This window comes from Gnatocerus cornutus, chromosome 7 (genome assembly GCF_029298725.1).
Source record: "Gnatocerus cornutus isolate USDA-ARS CGAHR chromosome 7, icGnaCorn1.1, whole genome shotgun sequence".
Taxonomy (NCBI): Eukaryota; Metazoa; Arthropoda; class Insecta; order Coleoptera; family Tenebrionidae; genus Gnatocerus; species Gnatocerus cornutus.
The window spans coordinates 12,478,897-12,503,245 of NC_142239.1; the positions used below are offsets into that span (position 1 = coordinate 12,478,897).

Sequence of the window (24,349 nt, forward strand, 5' to 3'; positions counted from 1 at the left end):
AGTCCGCGAAACTCTTTCGAGCATAAATTTGTGTTAGCAAAAATCGAATTGTTCTTTTGAGAGCAGAAACAGCTAAAAAAGTTCGTGTAAAAGCAAGAAACGGAAATCCAAAACGAATCTGCAAAAGACAATCGGGAAAACCTCTAAGGAGCCCAGTTTACTGTTAAAGACAGTCGGAAAAGCAGTATTAGATGTCAAATAAAAAACGGCTATGGAAAAGCTTCTGCAAGAACAGAAAGAAACGGAAATGCGATTTTTTTTAACATTAGTCCAATTACCGCATTTTCCTGTCTAATTTCGTTCCTTTATCCATCCGTGTTACTATTTCTTTCAAATTTATCCTTTCTATGTCATTTTTTTGTCTACGTTTGCTAAATTTTTAAGTCTTTCCGTGCTATTTCCTCTATTTTGTTTTTTGGTAAATCTCTTTGTTTTTATTTTCCCTCCTTTTTGCTTTGTGCGCGTGTTGATTCTCAAAATATAATAATTAATAAAATATATCAACTTTATTCATGATTTTCTACATATACATATCTCAACAACTCTAAACCTAATTATAAAACTCAATGGAGAATGTAATAGTGATGTCTAAAATGAATATTTTATATGCAATATTAAACTTAAATTAACAAAATAACTTCCTATATAATACAGTTTAATACATCAGGTATTCTCAAATTAAATATGAAGATACGGCACCATCATTAAAGCAATTTCAGTATAAAATTTTGACACGTCGTCTCGACTGTCTTTGTACATAAACCTACAGAATCAATCTATTGAAAAAAATGGAATTACAAATTTGGTGTCTTCATTCACACAAGACTGGACGCACCTAAGCACTCGTTATCAATTTGTCCTGACAAACTCGGCGAGTTTCCTTTAGAACTGCCGTACACTTTCGTCGAGTACCCCGAATCGTTATTAGTGTCTCTATCAGCGGTATCCTGCGGGTTTTCCAACATCCTGGTGGTGCTCTCGAACATTTTACTCGAATCCAACATCCGCGCGCCTTCCAGACCTCCTTTCCCTCCATCCAAAACCCTCAACTTGGCAAACCGAGAATTCAAATCAACGTACTTCGAATTGTGATCATAGTACTTCCCCGGGTCGTTATCATAGTACGGATGGCGGTAGTTCTGCTCCACGTACCCACTGGTTGATGGTCCATTGTAGCGGATGCTGGACTCTTGAATTTTGACGATGGGTTCGATGTAGCGACTGCTGGAGTCCACAAGCGCTGGGTTGATGACGGTAGGGCTATAAACGCCGCTTCTGCTCCGAGGAGGAGCGTCGTTTGGGACGTTTTCATAGTTGGGCATGGGGAGCGGACTCGCCATGTTGGAGTCGCCCATGGTACCTTTATACTGCGTCATCCGCATGGGGCTGTCTTCATCTTCGCTACTTTCACTGTGGTTACCAGTGCTGTTTTGTTGCTGCTGCTGAATCCGAGCGACGAGTTCCTTCACGGAGGGGCGTGAAGATGCTTGGCCTTCCACCGGGTCCAACTCGTCCATGCTTCTGTGGTAAAAATTACAATAACCAACAGAGTCCTGGAGGATAAGATGGTAACTCACCTGGCGGTTTGTATGGGGGCGCGATCCATCTTATCCAACATCTCCAAGCTTCTGGAGCGGGGCAGAGGTGGTTCTTCCCTTTGGTTGGGGATGATTCTCTCAGACCTCCTTCCATGGGCTCCGCGGTTGAGTTTTTGTTCCAAACCCGCCACGCGTTGACCTAGTCGGACTTGAGCCCTCTGGAGCTCGCGTTTGTCTCTCTCCAGACGCGCCTCCAGGTGGCGGAACAAAGGGGCGCAGTAACACGTGTATCCAACGCCCACGGGACCTTTACAGATATTTCCGGCGAGATCCAGGTAGTACTGTTCTCCCCTTTTAAGCGGCTCTTGAGGTAAGGAGTCCAGACGCGGCGATGGAAAAGCTTCAGGGTCTGGATAGTAGTGACAACCATAAGGGGACCAGTGGCGCGGTTTTTCAACTCGATCCACAGCGTCTGTGCAGAAAAAAACTATTAAATGAAGAATTAAGAGTTGAGATCACCCTCACCTGTCCCGTACTTGGCATCAAATCTCACTTTACTCTTCGACCTCTTCTTACTCTTCCCTTTCTTCTCCTTCTTCGTCACGCACTCATCCAAAATGGTAAGAATCTCGTTTAGATCCTTCCTCAGCGCAATGTCTCTAGCAGTCTCGTTCTGTTTGTTCCGCACACTTTTATCACATCCCGCCTCTAGCAATATCCTTGTCAGTTTCCGCCGCCCCATAGCCGCCGCTATGTGGAGGGCGGTATCACCGTTCTTATTTTGTTCGGACACACGACACTGTGCTGAAATTAATATTCTTGTAACACCCGCGTGGCCATAGCGTGCAGCTGTGTGAAGAGCAGTGTCCCCGTAGTTGTTCTGGATGTCGGGATCACAACCGGCGAGGAGGAGTTCCCGACAGGATTGGTTGTGGCCATTTTGACAACAGAGGTGGAGGGCGGTGAAGCCACCCCCGTTGGCGCGAGAGAGGGTGGCGCCTGCCGCTCCCAACAAACGGACGGATCTGGAGTAGCCTTTCCAGGCGGCTTCGTGCAGGGCGCTGTTACCGTGCTGGAAAAGAAGAGTTTCTAATTAACGATTTTTACATAGAAATACGATGAGAATTGCGAACCATTTCAGTTTAAATTCAATTTGAAATCGTATTTTACCAAAAAGCAGAAATTAATGAAACAAACCACAAAAATTATCTAAAAGAATTTACAACAATCGGAAGAACTCAAATTGATGTAAAGAACTCCAAAGAAACCTAAATAAATAATCATTTAGAAAGACTCAAAAAAAACAACAAATTTCCGGAAGGTTTCAGAATAAAATAAAAAAACTGAAAAAAATCCGAGAGAATTCAAATTAACCTAAAAAAACAAATAAAAAAACTCCACAATAAATCCACAAGAATAAAAAGTTAAAAAATTCAAAGAAAAGAGGGCTGAAGAATTAGAAGAATCTAAGTAAGAAATTCATAGAGGCAATGGCTTATAAAACTCAAAAAATTAACGGAATTTAAAAGACAAGAATATTCAAAAAATTTGCACAATATAAAAAAATCTAATAAAAGCACGCAAAAAACAGAAAACTTCCATTTTAAAATCATCAAATAAATCGAAAACATCGGAAAACGACAAAGAAAAACTCTTTGGTCCGTCCAAAAAATTCTTATGAGCATAAAATGTATGCCAAAAACAATTGATTAGTCCTTTGGAGAGCAAAATTTGCAACAAAAGACTATCGAAAAAACCCCCCAGGAGTGCAGTTTCCTGCTAAAGACAGTCGGAAAAGTTCCTGAAAAGCATAATTTTTGCCAAATAGAAAAGACAGCTGGAAAAGCTCCTGAGAAAACAGTATTTATTGGCAAATAAAAAAAGACAGCTGGAAAAGCTCTCATAATAATGCAAAAAAATTTTCCTAAAGAAAGTAGGACTTGTTGTTAAACACAAATTTCATTTTGTTGGCAAAAAAAACTGTGGAAATGCTCCAGCAAAAAGAGGAAATAGAAAAGCAAAATTTTCTGTAAAAGATAAACGGAAAAAGCTCTCAGGAGTGTAGTTTGTTACAAAAAACACATGGAAAAGCTCATGAGAAAACAGTTTTTGTTGTTAAAGATGGTCGGAAGAATTCTAGAAAATGCAGATTTTGTTGCTAAAGAAGCACAAAATTTACTATCCAAGAAAGACAGCTGGAATATCTCCTTATAATGCTGCACTTGAAATAATAAAAAAGACAGCCGGAAAAGCTCTTGCAAAAACAGAAATACAAAATTTGCTGCAAAAAAAACAGGGAAAGCTTTCAGAAACGCATTTTCTGCTAAAGGCAGCCGGAAAAGTTCCTGGGAAAAAAGCATTTGTTATTTAAAAACACATAAAAGTGAACTTTTTGTTGGTAAAGACTGAAAATCTTCTGCGATCCTAGAATTTATTTAAATACACTCGAAAAGTTCTTAAAATCTCAAAATTTGTTACTAAAAAAAGACTGTGAAAATGCTTCCGCAAAAGGAAAAAACGGAAACGCAAAATTTTCTGTAAAAGACAATCGGAAAAAGCCCTCAAAAGTGTATTTAGTTACTAAAAACAGGCGGAAAATCTCCTGAGAAAACAGCACTAAAGCATTAAAGACAGTCGAAAAAACTCATGAAAATGCAGATTTTCTTACTAACGATCGTAAAATGAAATGCTCATAGGAGCCCAAAATTTGCTATCAAAGAAAGACAGCTAGAAAATTTCCTGTGAAAGCCTCCAGAAAATGGTAATGCAAAATTCATGGAAAGCTCTCAAAAGCACAGTTTTTTTTGCAAAAACAGCAGAAAAAGCTTCTGAGAGCTCATGAGAGTGAAAATTTTGTTGCTAAAACTGTCTGAGAAACTCTTGTAAACCTAGAATTTATTGCAGAAGTTCATAGTAGCGCGCAGAATTTGTTGCCAAATAAAATAGAAAAGCGAGAGTTGTTAAAACAGTCTCCTTCTTCTCATTTTTTTATAAGGTAAAAGACGGAAGAATCCAACCAAAAATTGTTTAAAACTGGATAACAGACTGTATAAACTTTATTAACAATATACAGTGTGTTAATTAGAGTCCTGAAACTTAACACCCGTAACTGCAAATTGTTATCTTATTACAACAACGCCGAGTGGGTGTCATAATTCTAGAATGATAATTGCGTATTTCTGGATTCCAATTAACGCAAGATCATTAACACCAAGCAAGCTATTTATTGCTCTTATCTTTAATTAGAACTTAGGAGTGTAATTAGAATTACAGAACTTTGCAATCCATTGATTGGTGCTCCTTTTTTATCTAACCTCGATAAATCGATCTGTTAAGATCAAAAACAGTTATTGTGTTTTTAATTATATTTTTTTAAATAACACACAATTTGAATTAAAATTGAGTTGGCACACCCGAGCCATAAATTGTGGAGAAAAGATGAATTTGTATTGTCTAGGTGTGCCATTATGTTTTGAACCGGTGCCAATAGTTAGTATTAGTTTTGTGTAAACAAAAGTGTGTTCTAAAAAATTTTAGTAGAATTAGAATTGGCTAAAATCGTCATTTACAAGACTAAAAATTTTAAAATCTGCCTTGTTTTTTGTACAATTTTGCAATTTGGTGAGCTTAATAAGCAAAGTGGAAGTAGTAACCTCTGCAAATTATGGTCCAACAAACAACCAAGTTACCAATTTATTTTACAAATTTCCAAATTTTTAGTTACTCAAAAATGAAAATTTCTAAAATCTGTCCCGTCTGTTGTAATATTTGTAATATTTTGCAATTTGGCAGGATTAATCAGAAAGGTGAAATTAGTAACCTCCGGAAATTTCAAAGTTATAGTTTTACAAATAACCAACTTACGAATTTATTTTTTGAATTGCCAAGACTTTTAGTTCCTCAAAAATATTTTTTTTTTAAATCTGTCGCGTTTCTTGTAAAATTTTGCAATTTGCCAGGGTTAATAAGAAAGGTAAAATTAGTAACCTCCGCAAAATTTTACAGTTATAATTTAACAATTAACCAATTTACCAATTTATTTTTCGAATTGCCAAAACTTATAGTTCCTCAAAAATAAAATTTCTAAAATCTGTCCTGTTTTTTGTAAAATTTTCCAATTTGACAGAATTAATAAGGAAAGTTAAATTAGTAACCTCCGCAAATTTCAAAGTTCTAGTTCAACAAATATCCAATTCACAAATTTATTTTACAAAATTTCTAAAAATTTTGGTTTCTTAAAAATAAAAATTTCTAAAATCTACTCCGTTTTTTGTACAATTTTGCAATTTGGCAGGATTAATAAAGAACATAGCAACCTCCTCAATTTCCAAAGTCGTAGTCCAACGAATAATAAATTTAGGAATTTTTAAAAATTTAGGTCTTTTCCCATAAGGTTGAAACGGTGCGTCAACTTTCATGGTTTGCAGGTTTAAATTCAAGAGCTCAATTTTCGCAGAAAGTTCCAAACTAGCCAAATTAAATCGAAAGAAAGTTAAGTAATCAAAAGTGACGTTATTTACATATTATACGCTGATTTACTAGCAGTGTCATTTTCTATATTTCCCACAGTATAAAACAAAGTTTTATTGTCCGTTTCACATTTCTTATGTTACTTTGCGTAGGCACACTGTTTGTAGATTTTGGAATCATTTGAATACAATGAACACTTTTGCAAGTAATAAATTATGAAGTAAATTTAATTTATCTTTGTTTCCAAGAAACTTGATCCACAAGCCCAACTCGTGCTTCGTGTATGTGATAAGATAATGTGAAATAGAGACGTTATTCCAGACAACTTGTTCTCCCCAAAGACGCCTCCAGACTGTCTCTCCTCTAAGTCAAGAATTCAGTTTCCCATTTCATTTTATTTTTATCCATGACGTTAAACCTCTCGACCAGAAAAAGGTCACCCATAAAGATACCCATATATGGATCAACTCTTCAGTTTTATACTTCAGTGGGCGTTACTTTTGACACACCCCATTTATGATGGATGCCAAGTTTCCTAAACTCTTATAAAAATAAAACATTCTGTTTTGATAGTAAAACGACCATAAAAACGAAGAATGTAATAAACCGGATTATTAGAATAATAAATAACGAATATAGAGGCAATTAATCATGGACTAAATTTTCCCTTTCGAACGGCCTTAATGGGAAAAAATCGCGCGGTGTCCCCCAAGGTTCCGCATTTGCGCCGTTTCTTTGTTTTATTTATGGTTTTAATCGTATCACAGCATGACAAAGTCGAACAAATTACGATCGTTAATCTGTGATATTTGTACAAGGAAGAGCTGCCCACTCTTGTTTATGCAGACATCTGACTCAATAAAGGGAGCTACAAAAATAAGAAAAGTGGTCGTAAAAGTAGTGTCCTGAAAGCTCCGTTACCTCCTGAAACTTCGATTCAGGTTAATCGTTACTGGCAAATGAAAACTCTCTAATTTATTACTCGACTTGAATCGAACCATAAATCAATGTTAGAACCGAGCGCGGATTATTAAATATTTAAATATAGTTTAATTATCGAAAATCGGTTTCTGGTTACATAATTAATATGAGCGTGTAATACGTTTCATTACACAAATCGATCAGATCTTCATCAATCGGTTCTGATTTATATGCGACGCATGAAGGAATGATTTTGTTTTGATTTCGGAACGGATCTAATTTTTTTCCGTGATGTCATTTCTGTGAAAAAATACCGGGTAATTAGAATGAAGTTTCACACTTTTGAAGACGATAGTGGGAACCCTTAAAAATAAAAATTTCTAAAATCTGTTCCGTCTTTTGTACAATTTTGCAATTTGGCAGGATTAATAAGCAAGGTGAAGTTAGTAACCTTCGCAAATTTCAAAGTTATACTTCAACAATTAACCAATTTACGAATTTATTTTTCGAATTGCTAAAACTTTTAGTTCCTCAAAAATTAAAATTTCTAAAATCTGTCCCGTTTTTTGTAAAATTTTAAAATTTGGCAGGATTAATAATAATAAGAAAGGTGAAATTAGTAACCTTCGCAAATTTCAAAGTTATAGTTCTGCAAATAACCAATTTACGAATTTATTTTTCGAACTATACCCAAAATTTTAGTTCCTCAAAAATTAAAATTTCTAAAATCTGACCCGATTTTTGTACAATTGTGCAATTTGGCAGGATTAATAAGGAAGGTAAAACTAGTAACCTTCGCAAATTTCAAAGTTATAGTTTTACGAATAACTAATTTACGAATTTATTTTTTAGACTTGAAAAATGTTGATTATTAGAACGCTCTTGCATCTTTCCCATTCTCGGTGTGGACTGCTTTTTCATTTTCGCTTACGAGTTAATTAACCGGCAAAGCCGTATCGTCAAATTAAAGTAATAACCCTGTTCAAAAAACCTCGTCACAACAAATTACTGTTAATTTTTATCGCCATTTTGCACATTCAATTCCTTTTTTGAACGCGCTTTTATTTCATGTGTTCTTTTACTAAGAAACGGGAATTAACTGTGAAGTTAATTCAATCAAACGATTTTTCAAATTTACCCTTTTGCGGTAACATGCCGGCCGATAAAAATTGTTTAAAAAAAATGTCTCCTTTTCTTGGTATACAGGGTTCGGCAACACTTGTGTCCACCCCCAAAATAGTCTTCAATTTTAAAGATAAAATTTTGAAAATTTGCAAACGCTTATAGTTGCCAAAGCTCTACAAGCTGACGCAAAAATTTGTTTTTTATCACCGATAGTGTTGGCGTCGCGACGTCTTAAAAATATCATTTTTAGTTAATTGTTAGGGTTTGTGAAATCAACCTCTAATTTATTTTTTTTTCAATATCTCAGTTTTTATTTTAGATTTAATGCAAATTGTATTCAAAATTTGAGGAAAAAATGCTGTTTTATCAAGTTAGTTTCCAATTTAGTTACGTCAAAATTGGGAACTACGTTTACACCCACCTGTCAACATCTTGTGTCACAAATGACATCGATCCTTTGGTTCGTTTTAAATTGTAACAAAAGTCTTACTTAGTGAAATTGTCGTTTTGTCGATGTTAATTAACGATTTCTGGTGTCCATAAAGTGCAACATGCCCGAGTTAATCAAAATTGAATTTCATATCAGTGAATGAAGTGACTTGTGAAATTTTGGTGTAAACGTAGTTTGCCACTGCGCCGTCATAATTGATAAAAACTTGATAAAAAAGTGTTTTTTTCGCAAATATAAAACACAACTTGTATTAAATATAAAATAAAAACTCAAATATTTGTATCACAGTTGTGTTGAAAAAAAATTGAATTCGCGAGTATTTCCGCAAAAACTCAAAAATCGCTAAAAATTTACTTCTTAGACGTCGCGACGCCAAACAAATCGTGATAATAAAACAAATTCAGCTTCTAGAGCTTTGTCAAATATAAACGTACGCAAATTTTCAAAATTTTATCTTTAAAATTGAAGACGATTTTAGTGTTGCCGGACCCTGTATAAATTTCTATTATAAAAACTGTTTAATTTTCGTAAAATTTGTTGCATATTTTCTGTTCACTGAACATTTTATTCCACTGATTTAATGAGATTACTTGTCTTTCCATTTCTGTTTGTTTCAAGAGAAACGAAACCAATTTCATCACCCAGAAAGAATTCGCTTCTCCTAAATATTTCCATACAAATATCTCAATTCCATTTCAAAAATCTCTCCCTGCAGGCGGCAGAAATCCAACTCTTCACAAAACACGCGATCTTGCTTTATTAACTACTTTATTTATAAATAAACACCTAATAAAATCCAACCAAACATTAAATTACACAATAACTCGCCTCTTTACCGTCGCAGTTAATTACAATTCTAAATCAACCCAATTTTTCGGTGTCGCAACTCAACACTTCAATCAGAAATTAATTTATGTGAAACGATTACAAAGGTAAACTTGTTATCTAACGTGTTTTTCTCACCTACATAACATGTCATGTCGTGACTTTCGAAGAATCTGAGATATCTGATTTCATTTTATGTTCAAAAAGCGGATACCTGAAATTTTATTTCCACATTAAATTGATACGTGAATTTTTGAAACGGCGTAAAATATGACTTCCTCTGCAGAACAAAAACATTATAAAGGCGTGTGGTTTCACCGTTAGACGTAAATAAAATAGAGCCGACAAAGCATATCAAAAACCGCCGCGCCTCCCGTCGCCGAAATTTTTTAAATTTGAGAAATGACCCCACCTACGACTCCCACTATAAATCTGCCGTCTCCAGAAGTGTAAAATTATTACATTCATAATTACCCGTGGCAGGTAATTTTTCACGAGAATGACATCACGGGGAAAAATTAGATCCGTTCAGAAATGAAAACAGTTATTTCTTCGCGCATTCTGCCAAATTGCAAAATTTGTGCAAAAGACAATTCCAAAAATTAATTCGTAAATTTGTTGTTTGTTGGACTGTATCCTTGAAATTTGGAAAGGTTATTAATTCTACATTTCTTATTGATTTTGCCAAATGCCAAACTTTTACCAAAAACAGGAAAGATTTTAGAAATTTTAATTTTTGACGAACTAAAGGTTTTGGTAATTCGAAATAAATTCGTAAATGGGTTAATTATCGGACAATAACCTTAAAATTTGCGAAGGTTACTACTTTCATCTTGCTTATTAATCCTGCCAAATTGCAAAATTGTGCAAAAAACGAGACAGATTTTGAAAATTTTGATGTTTGAGAAAACAAATCAATTTCATTTATCAATTTCATAAATTAATTCGTAAACTGATTGTTAGAGTAGATTTTTAAAATTTGCGGAAGTTACTAATTTTACCTTGCTTATTAACCCTGCCAAATTGCAAAATTTTACAAAAAACAAGACAAAGATATTTTAGAAATTTGTATTTTTGAGGAACTAAAATGTTTAGAAATTTGTAAAATAAATTCGTAAATTAGCTAATTGTTGGACTATAGCTTTTAAATTTGCAGACGTTACTAGTTTCACCTTGCTTAATAATCTTGGCAAATTTAAAAATTGTACAAATGATGAGACAAATTTTAGAAATTTTTATTTTTGACGAACTAAAATTTTTATAAATTTGTAAAATAAATTCGTAAATCGGGTAATTGGTGAACTACAACTTTGAAATTTGCAGAGGTTACTAGTGTCGCCTTGCTTATTAACCCTGCCAAATTGCAAAATTTTACAAAAAACGGGACACACTTTGGAAATTTTCATTTTTGAGAAACCAAAATTTTTTATCAATTCAAAAAATTAATTCGTAAATTGGTTAATTGTTGGACTAGAACTTTGAAATTTTCGAAGATTACTAATTTTACATTACTTATTAACCCGCAAAATTGCAAAATTTTACGAAAAAACGAAACAGATTTTAAAAAAATTTAGTTTTGAAAAACCAAATTTTTTTTTCAATTCGAAAAACAAGTTCGTAAATTGGTTAATTGTTGGACTACAACTCTGAAATTTGCGGAGGTTACTAATTTCACCTTGCTTATTAATCCTGCCAAACTGCAAAATTGTACAAAAAGCGGGACAAATGTAAAAAAATATATATTTTTGAAGAATTAAAATTTTTGGAAATTTATAAAATAAATTCGTAAATCGGCTAATTGTTAGATTATAACTTTGCAATTTGCAGAGATTACTAGTTTTGCATTGCTTATTAATCCTGCCCAATTGCAAAACGGGTGCATTTTTTGTCATAAAAACTTCTTAACGCAAGCCAATAAAAATAAGTGTTTTTTTGTGATTTAATCCGATTTCAGTCCCATTTTCCTTTTTGCAGTGAACAAAGAGTGGATCCTCAATAAATAATCCCAAAATATATCTTTTAGTAATTAGGCACGAATGATTTAAAACGCCTGTAAACTAGCCAACTATTAAAAAAATTGGCCTGTAGCGAAAGAAAGGACATAAATAAAAATCTTTTTAAAATAAAGCAATTTGCAGCCAATTATACAAAATTGATACCTCCTCGCCAACACTCATTTCAATTCATACTTTTTGCGTTTATTAATACTATTAAGAGATTAGTGCAGCAACTGTGGGCAATTTTATCGGTAAATTTCTCTAATCGTTTCGTCTCTAACAGTGATAATTTAGTAATTTGCAGGATGAAACGCATAAATCTTTTTTTTTCGGTAGCCATAAATACTGAAAAGGAAATGTGACCTTGAATTCTACATATTTTCCATAATTTCTAGTTTTTGTCGAGTTCCTTCTGATGTTCATTTATGCCAGAAGTACCGTAAACTTAATCAAGAATCTTTAGACAGTTTCCGGGGTAACTTTAGCTATTTTACGGACTCATTCAAGTCACTAAAATGAGTCATTTTATGATTTTTATTTGGTTCTTTCAAAAATACAGGCACTTAATAGTCGGGGCTTCAGAACTGAAAACAGCTTCGCCACTAAATATGCTTTTATCTTCTGTTACATAAATAGCTATTATTGTGCTTTAATTGATTTTCAATCTTATTCATAAACTGCAATAAATGTCACGCATGAAGTGAATTATTGTCTATTAGACCATTGTTAAAAGTGGTCATTAATCCTAAATTAACAAGGAAGGAATAAGCACAATAGTTTCTATAATTAAAGCATTTAGTAAAGAATTTTTTCACAAGTTTGTTGCCTGCTCACGACTACAGATATCAAAAATTCACATTCAATTTGATTGCTAGTTCCAAGAGGCATAAAGCACACTCGTTTAAACAGTATCCTATTATCAGACGAGGCACGACTAAGCTATTTTGAAATGATCATTAGAAGGAACGAGGCATTCAATCACAGTTCCATTGGTATCAGTAACAGTATGAAAGGTACAAAGGTGATGGAGTATTGTAACTTGCAAGAACTTTCCTCTTTTTGTTCATTTTCCTCCACAGACAATAACTTCTTGTCTCGGCTAATTGAAAAATAATTCCTTCCACCACAACGCTTGATAAAATTCGTTAACTGAGCAAATCGTTGACTTACCACGCTATCTTGTTTATCTACATCTGCCCCCCGGGCCAACAGCAGCCTCAGCACCTCCTCGTGTCCGTCGGCAGCGGCCCTTTGAAGGGCGGTACAGCCAGCGCCATCGGGACTGTCGACTTCCTTGGGGGCGGCAACATTGAGAAGCAATCTGACGACGGCGCCGTGGCCGGCGCTCGCCGACAAATGTAGGGCTGATCTCCCATGCTCGTCCCTGGAGAAGCGGACGCAGCGAGCCGTCCCCAAGTAACGGCTGCAGGCTGCCACATCTCCTGCGCTTGCGGCAGCTCGTAGCGCCGCTGCACCGCCTCCGCTCCCGGTACTGCTTCCGCTCATCCAGAGCCATCCGACATACTACCTGGAAAAGAAAACAGTTCTTTATTGCTGCGTTCCCGGTTTAACGAACTGGAAGGAAGAGAAATGGGTTTGCTGAGAGATAATCGCACGACACACGATCGGGTTCATAAGATGTATGGTGATACTATGAATGCGTGTCTTGGATAAATCACGCAACTTCATTTACATGGTACTATAAATTTCGATACACAATAAGTCTCGAATGTCACCTCTTGCAGGAAATAATCAGCTTCTTGCTTCGGAGGAATGGAAAATGGAAAGGCTTGTGGCTTGTGGCAGGTGGGTTTTAATTAACGATGACCTGAGAGTAATTGCAAAAAGTGTGTCGCATATTAACTACTACAAATTATTTTTTTTATTAGACAAACAAAAAATTGTTTACTTTTGAGGGCCAGAATTTCAATCTGTGCCTCAAAAAAATTTAGTTCGACAGAAAATTCTTGAATCAAAGGCTTATAGTTATTGTGATTTTAACGCCAAAGCAACTAAATTTGGGGATGTTACTAATTTAGAGTTGCTTATTAATCGTGTTTAATTGCAAAATTTTACATAGACTAAAAAAATGATATTTTTTTTTTAAATAAACAAAATAGCTCTAAAAAAATATGTTAAGGGCTGTAACTCTGATAATTTTAACGACACAGTAATCAAATTTGGGAAAGGTGGCAATTTGAGATTGTTTATTAACTGTGTCAAATTGCAAAATCGTAAGTCAAACAAGATAATTTTGGAATTTTTTACTCTAAAAATGAACAAAAATTTTTCAAAAAAATGTGTTAAAGCTTGTCACTCTGGTAATTTTAAGGCCACAACATCCAAATTTGGAGAGGTTACTAGTTTAGACCTAGTTACTGTATGTACCAAATTTCAAAATTATAGAACAAAAAGGACCGATTTTAGAAATTTAATTTTTTGAAAACGAACAAAAACTCCTCAAAAAAATTGTTAAGGGCTGTAATTTCACCGCCATAGTATTCAAATTTAGGGAGGGTGGTAATTTGAGGTAGTTTATTAACTGTGTCAAATTGAAAAATCGTAAGTCAAATTTTGGAATTTTTTACTCTAAAGATGGACCAAAATTAAAAAAAAAAAATTATAAAAGCTTGTAATTCTGGTAAACTTAAAGCCACAACGTTCAAATTTAAGGAGGTTACTAGTTTAGATCTAATTACTGACTGTGCCAAATTTAAATATTATAGAGCAAAAAGGAACGATTTTAGAAATTTAAATTTTTTAAAACAAACAAAAATTTCTAAAAAACTATGTTAAAAACTGTAACTCCGGTAATTTTAACGACACACTAATCGAATTTGGAGAGGGTGGTAATTTGAAGTTGTTTATTAACTGTGTCAAATTGCAAAATTGTAAGTCAAACAAGATACATTTTGGAATTTTTTACTCTAAAGATATACCAAAATTTTTCAAAAAAAAATGTAAAAGCTTGTAACGCTGGTAGTTTAAGAGCCACAATATTCAAATTTGGTGAGGTTACTAGTTTAGATTTAATTACTGTATGTGCCAAATTTCAAAATTATAAGACAAAAAAAAAACGATTTTAGAAATTTATTTTTTTTTAAACGAACAAAAACTCCTAAAAAAAATTGTTAAGGGTTGTAACTCCAGTAATTTCACCGCTATAGTATTCAAATTTGAAGAGGTTGGTAATTTGAGATTGTTTATTAACTGTGGCAAATTGCAAATTTGTAAGTCAAACAAGATAAATTTTGAAAATTTTTACTCTGAAGATGGACCAAAATTTTTCAAAAAAATGTGTTAAAGCTTGCAATTCTTGTAATTTTAAGGCCACAACATCCAAATTTGGGAAGGTTACTAGTTTAGACCTCATTACTGTAAGTGCCAATTTCAAAATTATAGGACAAAAAGGACCGATTTTTTAAATTTAAATTTTTGAAAACGAACAAAAACTTCTCAAAAAATATGTTAAAGACTGTAACTCCGGTAATTTTAACGACATAGTAATCAAATTTGGGGAGGTTGGTAATTTGAGATTGTTTATTAACTGTGGCAAATTGCAAATTTGTAAGTCAAACAAGATAAATTTTGAAAATTTTTACTCTGAAGATGGACCAAAATTTTTCAAAAAAATGTGTTAAAGCTTGCAATTCTTGTAATTTTAAGGCCACAACATCCAAATTTGGGAAGGTTACTAGTTTAGACCTCATTACTGTAAGTGCCAATTTCAAAATTATAGGACAAAAAGGACCGATTTTTTAAATTTAAATTTTTGAAAACGAACAAAAACTTCTCAAAAAATATGTTAAAGACTGTAACTCCGGTAATTTTAACGACATAGTAATCAAATTTGGGGAGGATGATAATTTGAGGTTGTTTATTAACTGTGGAAAATTGCAAAATCGTAAGTCAAACAAGATACATTTTGGAATTTTTTACTCTAAAGATAGACCAAAAATTTTCAAAAAACTTTATTGAAGCTTGTGACTCTGGTAAACTTAAGGCCACAACGTCCAAATTGGAGAAGGTTACTAGTTTAGATCTAATTACTGACTGTGCCAAATTTCAAAATTATAGGGCAAAAAGAATAGATTTTAAAAATTTATTTTTTTTAAAACAAACAAAAACTCCTAAAAAAATTTGTTAAGGGCTGTAACTCCAGTAATTTCACCGCCATAGTATTCAAATTTGGGGAGGTTGCTAATTTAGAGTTGCTTATTACCTGTGGCAAATGGAAAATTTGTAAATCAAACAAGATACATTTTAAATTTTTTAAAACTCCGGTAATTTCAACATCATAATAGTCAAATTTGGGAAGCTTGGTAACTTGGAGTTGCTGATTAATTGTGGCAAATTGCAAAATGGTAAGTTAAACGAGATACATTTTGGAATTTTTTACTCAGAAGATGAGCCAAAAATTAAAAAAAAACATATTAAAGCTTATAACTCTAGTAATTTTAAGGCCACAACGTCCAAATTTACGGAGGTTTTTACTTTGAATCTAATTACTGAGAGTGCCAAATTTCAAAATTTTTGAGCAAATAAAACCAATTTTAAAAATTTAATTTTTTGAAAATGAAGAAAACTCTTTTAAGCAGTAAGCAAATTTAGAGAGGTTAGTAATTTGAGGTTGCTTTTTAACTGTGTCAAATTGCAAAATTGTAAGTCAAACGAAATACATTTTGGAATTTTTTAATCTAAAAATAAACCAAAAATTTTCAAAAGAAAATTATTTAAGCTTGTAACTCTAGTAATTTTACGGCCAGAACATCCAAATTTGTGGAGGTTATTAGTTATTAGTTATTAGTTATTAGTTTAGACCTAATTACTGACTAAACTAAATTTCAAAATTATAGAGCAAAAAAAAAGACTGACTTTATTTTTTTGAAAGTAAGCAAAAAATTTCTGAAAAAATATGTTAAGGGCTCTAACTTCTGTAATTTTAACGCCACAGCAATCAAACTTGGAAAAGTTACTAATTTGGACTCAGTCACTAACTGTGCCAAATGTTAAATTTATAAAGCACAAACGACGGATTTTAGAAAATTTTATTTTTAGAATGAACCGAAAACTACGAAAACATTTTATTTAAGGTGTAACTTTTAACGCCACAACAATCAAATTCCAGAAAATTTGCAATTTGGTGTTGCTTAATAACTGTGTCAAAATGCAAAATTGTAAGTCAAACAAGATAAATTTTGGGTTTTTTTTCAAGAAAAACCAAAAATTTCAAAAAAAAATAATTAAATTTTGTAACTCTGGTAATTTTAACGCAACAACAATCAAATTTGAGGATCTTACTAGTTGAGCCTTAGTTACTAACTGTGTCAAATTTCAAAATAATAGAGCAAAAACAACTAATTTTAATAAAAATATTTGAATGAACTGAGAAAAAACGTACAAAATTACAGTTATTATTCAAGGAGACAAAGGTCGAAATTTTGTAATATTGTAATTTGAAACGATAGAAAGCGAGAAAAATTCTCCCCGAGCCATTGCCTTCTTTATTATGCAGAGCTAAAGCAAAATGAAGTTATAAAGCAGACTTTAACTTCGTAATAAACATTTTAGTGGTGCTGCATTTTTCATGCATTTAAATGCAGTATTGTCAACTCAGCGTCCCGAATGCACTTGTGCAATAAAACACACAAGCGCCACATAAAAAATCTTCTCAGTTTGACTTAATTGCACTTAATCCGCTCCAATACCTCAAAGATAAAAAGTGTTGGCATTAAATTGAAGTTCTGCCAACATCATTTTATCAAGTCGTTAATCTTAAAAACTGAAAATATTCCTCCTTTTGCGCTCATTTAGCGTTTTGCATAAAACCGCACTGTTACGCCTCATATCCGATCTTTTTCTTCTCATTGTCTTAAAATAAATTCTTCAATACTGGCATTGTCGCAAAAATGCGGTTACCGAATCCAGCTTTCAAGGATTTCAACTTTCGGTACCATCGATTATATGCAAATTCGTATTTTGGCGCCCATTAACACTCGCGAACATATAAAATCACACCCATTTCGCATACTAAGGAAAATTCTCACCAATGCGTGGAGTTCCAACGACTTTGCAACACGACTTTTCAAACAAAACAACCGAAAATAACAATTACATGGCATGGACAATGGAAAAGCATGCCAACTCGATTATCTTTTGTTGTTATGTTGGCAATTAGGGCTCTTTTTGTTTCCGCGATTTGGAAATGTTGAATTATGACCACGGTGAGAACGCCAGAATGGAGATTTTTCAAACACTCTATTTCAAGCGAGCCAAGTTTTATCTGTGTGTCATATAATCCGTATTACTGGAGATTTAATTAATAATTTGCATTCTAATTAGTTTCTTTAGAGGTTGTTATAAATATCCATGAACACAACTAATACTACTAAAGATGGTCTTTCAAAAAAACTCATGAATGTACGAGTAGTTAAACTCGGAAGAATAAAAACTGAAAATGCTACAGTCATTGAAGAGTGAGGCTTTGGCGCGCGCAGCGAGCTCCGCCCTGTTGTGGAATTACAAAAACTGGATCTGGAAATAGCGAAATTACGACAGATATGGCAACAGAGCTCGTTTATTAAATGGAAGTTTGTTTCGTTGTCTTTGGGGCTTCCAATGGTTAAAAATTTCACAATAATTTATGGTTATTATCACCTTTAACTTAAATAGATTTTCTACGAAAAATATTCGTAAATTGACTACATGTTGGGCTAGAATTTTGAAAATTGCGGAGGTTACGAATTTTACTTTGCTTATTAATCCTGCCAAATTGCAAAATCGTACAAAAAACGAGACGGATTTTTAGAAATTTTCAATTTTGAGGAACCAAAACTTTGGCAATTCTAAAAATAAATTCCTAAATTAATTATTTATTAAACTATAGCTTTGAAATTTTCGGAGGTTACTAGTTTCACCTTGCTTAGTAATACTACCAAATTGCACAATTATAGAAAAAACGGAACAGATTTTCGAAATTTTCATTTTTGAAAAACTAAAATTTTTTAGAAATTTGTAAAACAAATCTGTAAGTTGATTGTTTGTTGTAATACAACTTTGAAATTTGCATAGGTTACTAATTTCACATTGTTTGTTAATACTGCCAAATTGCAAAATCGTACAAATAACGAGACAGATTTTAGAAATTTTCATTTTTGAGAAACTAAAAGTTTTGGCAATTCAAAATATAAATTCGTAAATTGCTTTTCTGTTGGACTATAATTTTGAAATTTGCGGAGGTTACTAGATTCACTTTGCTTATTAATTCTGCCAAACTGCAACATTGTACAAAAGCAGGACAAATTAAAAAAAAATATTTTTGAAGAACTAAAATTAAAATTTTTTGAAATTTGTAAAATAAATTCGTAAAGTGGCTAATTCTTGAACTATAGCTTCAAAATTTTCGGAAGTTACTAATTTCTAATTTATTTTACAAATTTCAAAAAATTTTAATTTTAGTTCTTCAAAAATATTTTTTTTTAATTTGTAAAATAAATTCGTAAAGTGGCTAATTCTTGAACTATAGCTTCAAAATTTTCGGAGGTTACTAATTTCACCTTTTTTATTAATCTTGCTTAATTGCAAAATTTTACAAAAAACAGGACAGATTTTAGAAGTTTTTATTTTTGAAAAACTAGAAGTTTTGGCAATTCGAAAAATAAATTCGTTAATTGGTTAATTGTTGAATTATAACTTTGAAATTTGCGTAGGTTACTAATTTCACCGTCGCTATTAATCTTGCTAAATTGCAAAACTTTACAAAAGACGGGACAAATTTTAAAAGTTTTAATTTTTGAGGAACTGAAAGTTTGGGCAATTCGAAAAATAAATTCGTAAATTGGTTAATTGTTGGACTATAACTTTGAAATTTGCGTAGGTTACTAGTTTCACCTAGCTTATTACTCCTGCCAAATTGCAAACTTGTACAAAAAATGAAACAGATTTTAAAAATTTTCATTTTTGAAGAACAACAATTTTTGGAAATTTGTAAAATAAATTCGTAAATTAGTTAATTGTTAGACTATAACTTTGAAATTTACAGAGGTTACTAATTTCTCATTGTTCATTAATCCTGCCAAATTTTAAAATTGTACAAAAAACAGAACAGATTTTAGAAATTTTCGTTTTTGAGGATTTACAATTTTTAAAAATTTGTAAAATAAATTCGTACATTGGCTAATAGTCGAACTGTAACTTTGAAATTTGCGGAAGTTACTAGTTTCACCTAACTTATTACTCCAGCCGAATTGCAAACTTGTACAAAAAACGGGACAGATTTTTAAAATTTTCATTTTTGAGAATATAAAATTTTTGAAAATTTGTGAAATAAATTCGTAAATTGATTAATTGTTGGACTATAACTTTGAAATTTGCGGAGATTTTAGAAATTATTAAACAAACAAAAATTAATTTAAAAATCTTCAGAGCTTTGAGATCCTTGAGCTGCCCGTGTAATTTGACTTTTTTGCCGCACTCCTGCAGCTTTTCCGCACTTACCACGTGTGTTGTGTGAATAGCAATTCAAAAGACCAAAAAAGCACATTCCTCGCCAAAATCGAGATTACCAGTGATTCCAATCCACGGATAAACACGTCTGACATCCTGACTATCTGTCTGGTAATCGTCTAGAAATTCCTAGAAATCCGCAACAGCTTACGTGGGAAAACCACGTTTACATTTTTTGCGGAAACGCGAATTTGAAAAAAATCTGTGCTTAAACATGCCAGTCACAAATCTAACGAAAATTGCTGAAAATGTGGCAACAATAAATAAACACCGCCACAATAATAATAAACATAAAATCATGCTTAATTAGTACACTCAAAAACGCCGCGACTTGAGCGGTTGTAATAAAAATGTTCACACGTCCCTTTCCGTGATTTACTGTACGATTTTCATTAACAATAAATAAATTATTCATTTGGCGAAATGACGCTGAAATTATCAAAGAGCCGCTGGTTTTATTACCGCAATTAGAAAGATGCCAGAATTTTCAGTACAGTGCACATAAATCTGTGTGGCCGAGTTCATAAAAATGTGCTAAAGTTGCTATCGGTAGATAATGTAGGTTCCGTTAAACGGAGTTCAATTATACAAAATTGCCATATAAATAAACAATAAAACGACTTGTTATACTGTTAACCTGTTTCTCAGGAATGGAATGACATTTTTAAACTCGAGATTAATATTCTTTGGCTGATTTTTATGTAGGTATGTCCGCTCTTCTTGTAATAAAATTTTTTGTCAGACACCAATTAAAATGTGGGTTGATGGGCCTAGAAAGAATCTGCATGTGGTGGTATGCGGTTTATTCCCTTCTTGGTTGAAGGCATTTAAATTATTTTATACAATGCCTTCAGCTTGGGAAGGTAGCCGCGTTATTAACCTGGATAATAGCCAATAAAACGCCATAACGTAAATAAAATTAAGAGAAAACCATTAGCTTTCACCAGATCTAAACCATGCAGTCAATCATTTTCCTTGACATTTCTAGAAATGAGTTTCTACAAAATTTTATTCCTTACGATCCGGTTACACTTACTGAAGGAAGAAATGCAAAAAGTGGAAGAAAAACAGAAATTATCCACCTGGCGTCAGTTTATGATCCTTCTTTTCAGACTAAGCACGAATTAGTTTCTCACGACTTCATTTGACCTGATGGCTCACGCTAATGGAGTAGTCTTTAACATGCGAAGAATTGCGAAAAAGTAAAGATAGATGTGAATAAAAGCCGAAATTAAAACATTCCATTTAATGCATGCGAAGTGAATAAAACTAAATTTTGGGCTTTGCTTCAAATTTGCAGAATTTTCAATTTCAGGTTGTCCAAATCAATTTGAGTTTTTTAGATTCTCAGGTATTCAAATTTTAGGCTTCTGACTTCTCACTTTTTAGCAAGTTTAAGCCCAGATTGTCCAATCTAGGTTTATTAATCGTCTTACACGTTTGAAGGTTTTCAGGACCTAAAATTCTTATTATATTCTCAGGTTTGTCGAGTTTTTTTCCATCAATTTCAGGTTTGTAGGCTGTCCTTTCAAATTTTTAGGTACCTAGATTCACAAATTTTCGAGATTTTAAACCTAATTTTTGGTTTATTTGGGCTCTAGGTTTGAAGAATTTCCTAAATTTCTTCAGTCTCCTGCTACCTGTCCTCCTGAGATTAATTTGCGCAATTTTAGATTAAAATACTTAGATTCTTTTTTTTCTAGTTTCAAGGTTTAGGCTTTCAATACCTTAGTTTCTCAGGTATTTCTACTCAGACTTGCAAGTTGCATTTTCAAGTTGTTTGGTGCCTGAAATCTTTAGATTCTCACATTTTCACACTTTTAGACAATCAATTTTTCAGGTTTCTAGACTTTTAAAAATATTCGCCACAATTTCAAGTTTGCTTTTAAAATTTAGGCTTTTGACTTCTCTCTTTTTAGAAATTTCATTCAAGCTCTGATTGTCCAATTTAGGTTTAGAATTTCATCAATCGTGTTTCACTTTTGGAGCTTTTCAAGACCTAAAATTCTTATTATATTCTCAAGGTTGTAGGCTTTTTCACCATTAATTTGAGGTTTGTAGACTTTCCTTTCAAATTTTTAGGTCAATAGATGCACAAATTTTCGAGACTTTAAACTTCATTTTCGGGTTATTTAATCCTAGGTTTGTAGAATTTCCTAAATTTCTTCAGTCTCTTGCTAGCTGTCTTCCTGAGATTAATTTGACCTATTTTAGGTTAAAATTCTTAGATTCTTTTTCTTTTAGTTTCAAAGTTTAGGCTTTCGATCCTCAGTTGCTCAGGTATTTCTACTTAGATTTGCAGAACTGCCAAGTTATTCGGTTCCTGAAATCTTTTGGTTCTCACATTTTCACACTTGTAGACAGGCAATTTCGGTTTCCAGGCTTTTAAAAATATTTGCCTTAATTTCAGGTTTGTATTTAAAGTTTAGACTTTTGACTTTTCACTTTTTAAGGGTTTCTACTTCAAATTTCCAAATCTGAAAACTAAATTCTCATTTATTTGGTTTATTTTCAGATTCTTAAATAGACAATCAATTTCAGGTTTCTAGGCATTCAAATTCTTGGTTTTCTAAAAGAAACCTAAATAATTTAAAAGCTTTAAGTTTTCATATTCTTAGGCACAATTTCAGGTTGAGAGATTCTTAATTTTCAAACTTTTCGCTTTTGAGTTTTCACTTTTTCAAGTGTCTAAGCTCTGTTTACGAAAATTAGGTTTAGCATTTTCAAACTCTTCACATTTTTGGTGATTTTCGGGTCTTATTAAATTCTCTGATTTTTAGATTAAAAAATATTCGAGAATAAAAGGTTGCAGGTTTTCCCTAAAGTTCTTAAATTTCTTGCAGTTTTCCACCGGAATTAGAACAGATTTTGAGGATTATCTTAGCTTATCTCGATGAAAGCTCTCCAAGTCTTACCAAGTCTACCACATCCATTTTTTTATTTCCGCTAATCTTAATCCAAGTCTGTTTTCTCCTGTCTTGTAATCCTTCCGTTTTATTGCTAATCCGCTCCAATTCTCATTCTTTCTGTCCTCAATGATGATTTTAATTTGCTTTTTTCGAGATAAACTCACCACGAAATAGTGAACTCCAAGTTTATTATTATCAGACCATCAACAGTTTACATTACACTTATTTAAATTAGTTTTAATCTATTTAAAACTATAGAATTCCAAACTTTTTTTAGTAAATTATTGAACTAATTCCCTGCTTCAGTGACAAATACATTTTCAAATTAGCGAGTTTATAGGCCAACATCATCCGAGTTCATATAAGCACCGAAGATAGTTTCTAACAAGAAATTAGATTTATGAGCGAACAATGGAAGTAAATATTTAAAATCCCCCATGTTGTTCTCATCTAAAGGAGTCGAAAATTTGAGCTCAAAAGTTGAGAAAATTGCGCCAGGTGCGTTCTCATCGCACTTCCTGTTTAGTGCCTGTCATTAAACCATTTATCAAACCTTTTATATCCTTAGATAACACCCACATTCCCCGATCTTCGCACCGACAGTTGTCACGCAAGAACTGTTAATTAACATCTAGTAAATGCTTGTAACTACCTTAACAACATCACCTCGTCACCGGATTTTTCGTTTTCGTTTTAAATCCGTCAAAGTATCAATAACGGCACCCGTTTTTTACTAGTTCCATCATCGCAATTCCAACGGTTATAAAGAATTTTTCCTGGGCGCACCTCACGACTCAATGAACTGTGTAATTATTCCCATTGGAACTTAATTGGATTATATGATATCACAAATATTAGGATTGTTCGAAACGTGACGCTTGTTTCGTCACAAACAAGAATCCAGTCATTGTTACGCTTGGTATGACTGCGGTCAACGACTAATCTGATGATGGCTACAATGAAAAAATTGAATTTGACCACCTGACGCGGCGGATTTCATCATATTGAGTTCGTGTGGAGCGTGACTGTGATTGACAGGGAACGATGACATTCTCCGTCAAAACTGGAACGCTAAGGCGTGATGTGTTCATTTAGTGAAATCGGGACTAAGTTCGCCCACTCCCGAATTATAAACGCTCATTTTCATCGCTAGGCTGCACCTCGTTGATATCATTGCATGGAAGAGAAAATTCATGCGACATTTTTGAATAGTAAAGCAGTCAGTGCGGCAAAAAAGCCACTGGCCGCTTAAAGGGCGCAAATGGCGCCTTCACGTATTTCTTTCTGTTGAGCCGTAAAATCCTACTTACGTTTGCTCGAATGTAAATAACTATTTCGCAAATCGGACCGAATTGCAGTTAAGTTTGCTCGTATTTTCCGAAAATTGCCTCATTTATGTTTCGTACTTGCAGCCAAAAACGATCGGAAGAAAATTTTACACGAGTGTTATAAATAGGGCTATGGTGCTCAAGATTTCATTCTGTTTAAATAGCTGATTTTGGTTATTTATAGTCAAAAATACAGGAAAAATGGGAGGTTCATCTATAAATAGATACACATCTGTATCATAAAAAAAATAAAAGTACTAAAATTAGAACAGAGATTTAT

The 24,349-nt window shown here is 33.1% G+C and overlaps 1 protein-coding gene across 4 annotated transcripts in view; it reads right to left on the bottom strand.

The window, feature by feature from the left end:
* Positions 1–487: 487 nt before the first annotated feature.
* The window catches only part of dgo (ankyrin repeat domain containing protein 6 diego), a 61,766-nt gene continuing 37,904 nt past the window's right edge, over positions 488–24,349 (bottom strand). For 2 of the 4 annotated variants that reach the window (XM_088041516.1, XM_088041518.1), the window contains 4 exons: positions 12,498–12,855; positions 2,064–2,610; positions 1,578–2,010; positions 488–1,521 (listed from right to left, as the gene is read on the bottom strand). In XM_088041516.1, coding sequence (XP_087897642.1) covers positions 816–1,521; positions 1,578–2,010; positions 2,064–2,610; positions 12,498–12,833 — 2,022 coding nt within the window. In that variant the 5' untranslated portion in view covers positions 12,834–12,855 and the 3' untranslated portion in view covers positions 488–815. Of the gene's footprint in view, positions 1,522–1,577; positions 2,011–2,063; positions 2,611–12,497; positions 12,856–17,035; positions 17,057–17,374; positions 17,437–24,349 lie in introns of those variants that run through there. The other 2 variants (XM_088041519.1, XM_088041520.1) reach the window with 2 other exon arrangements.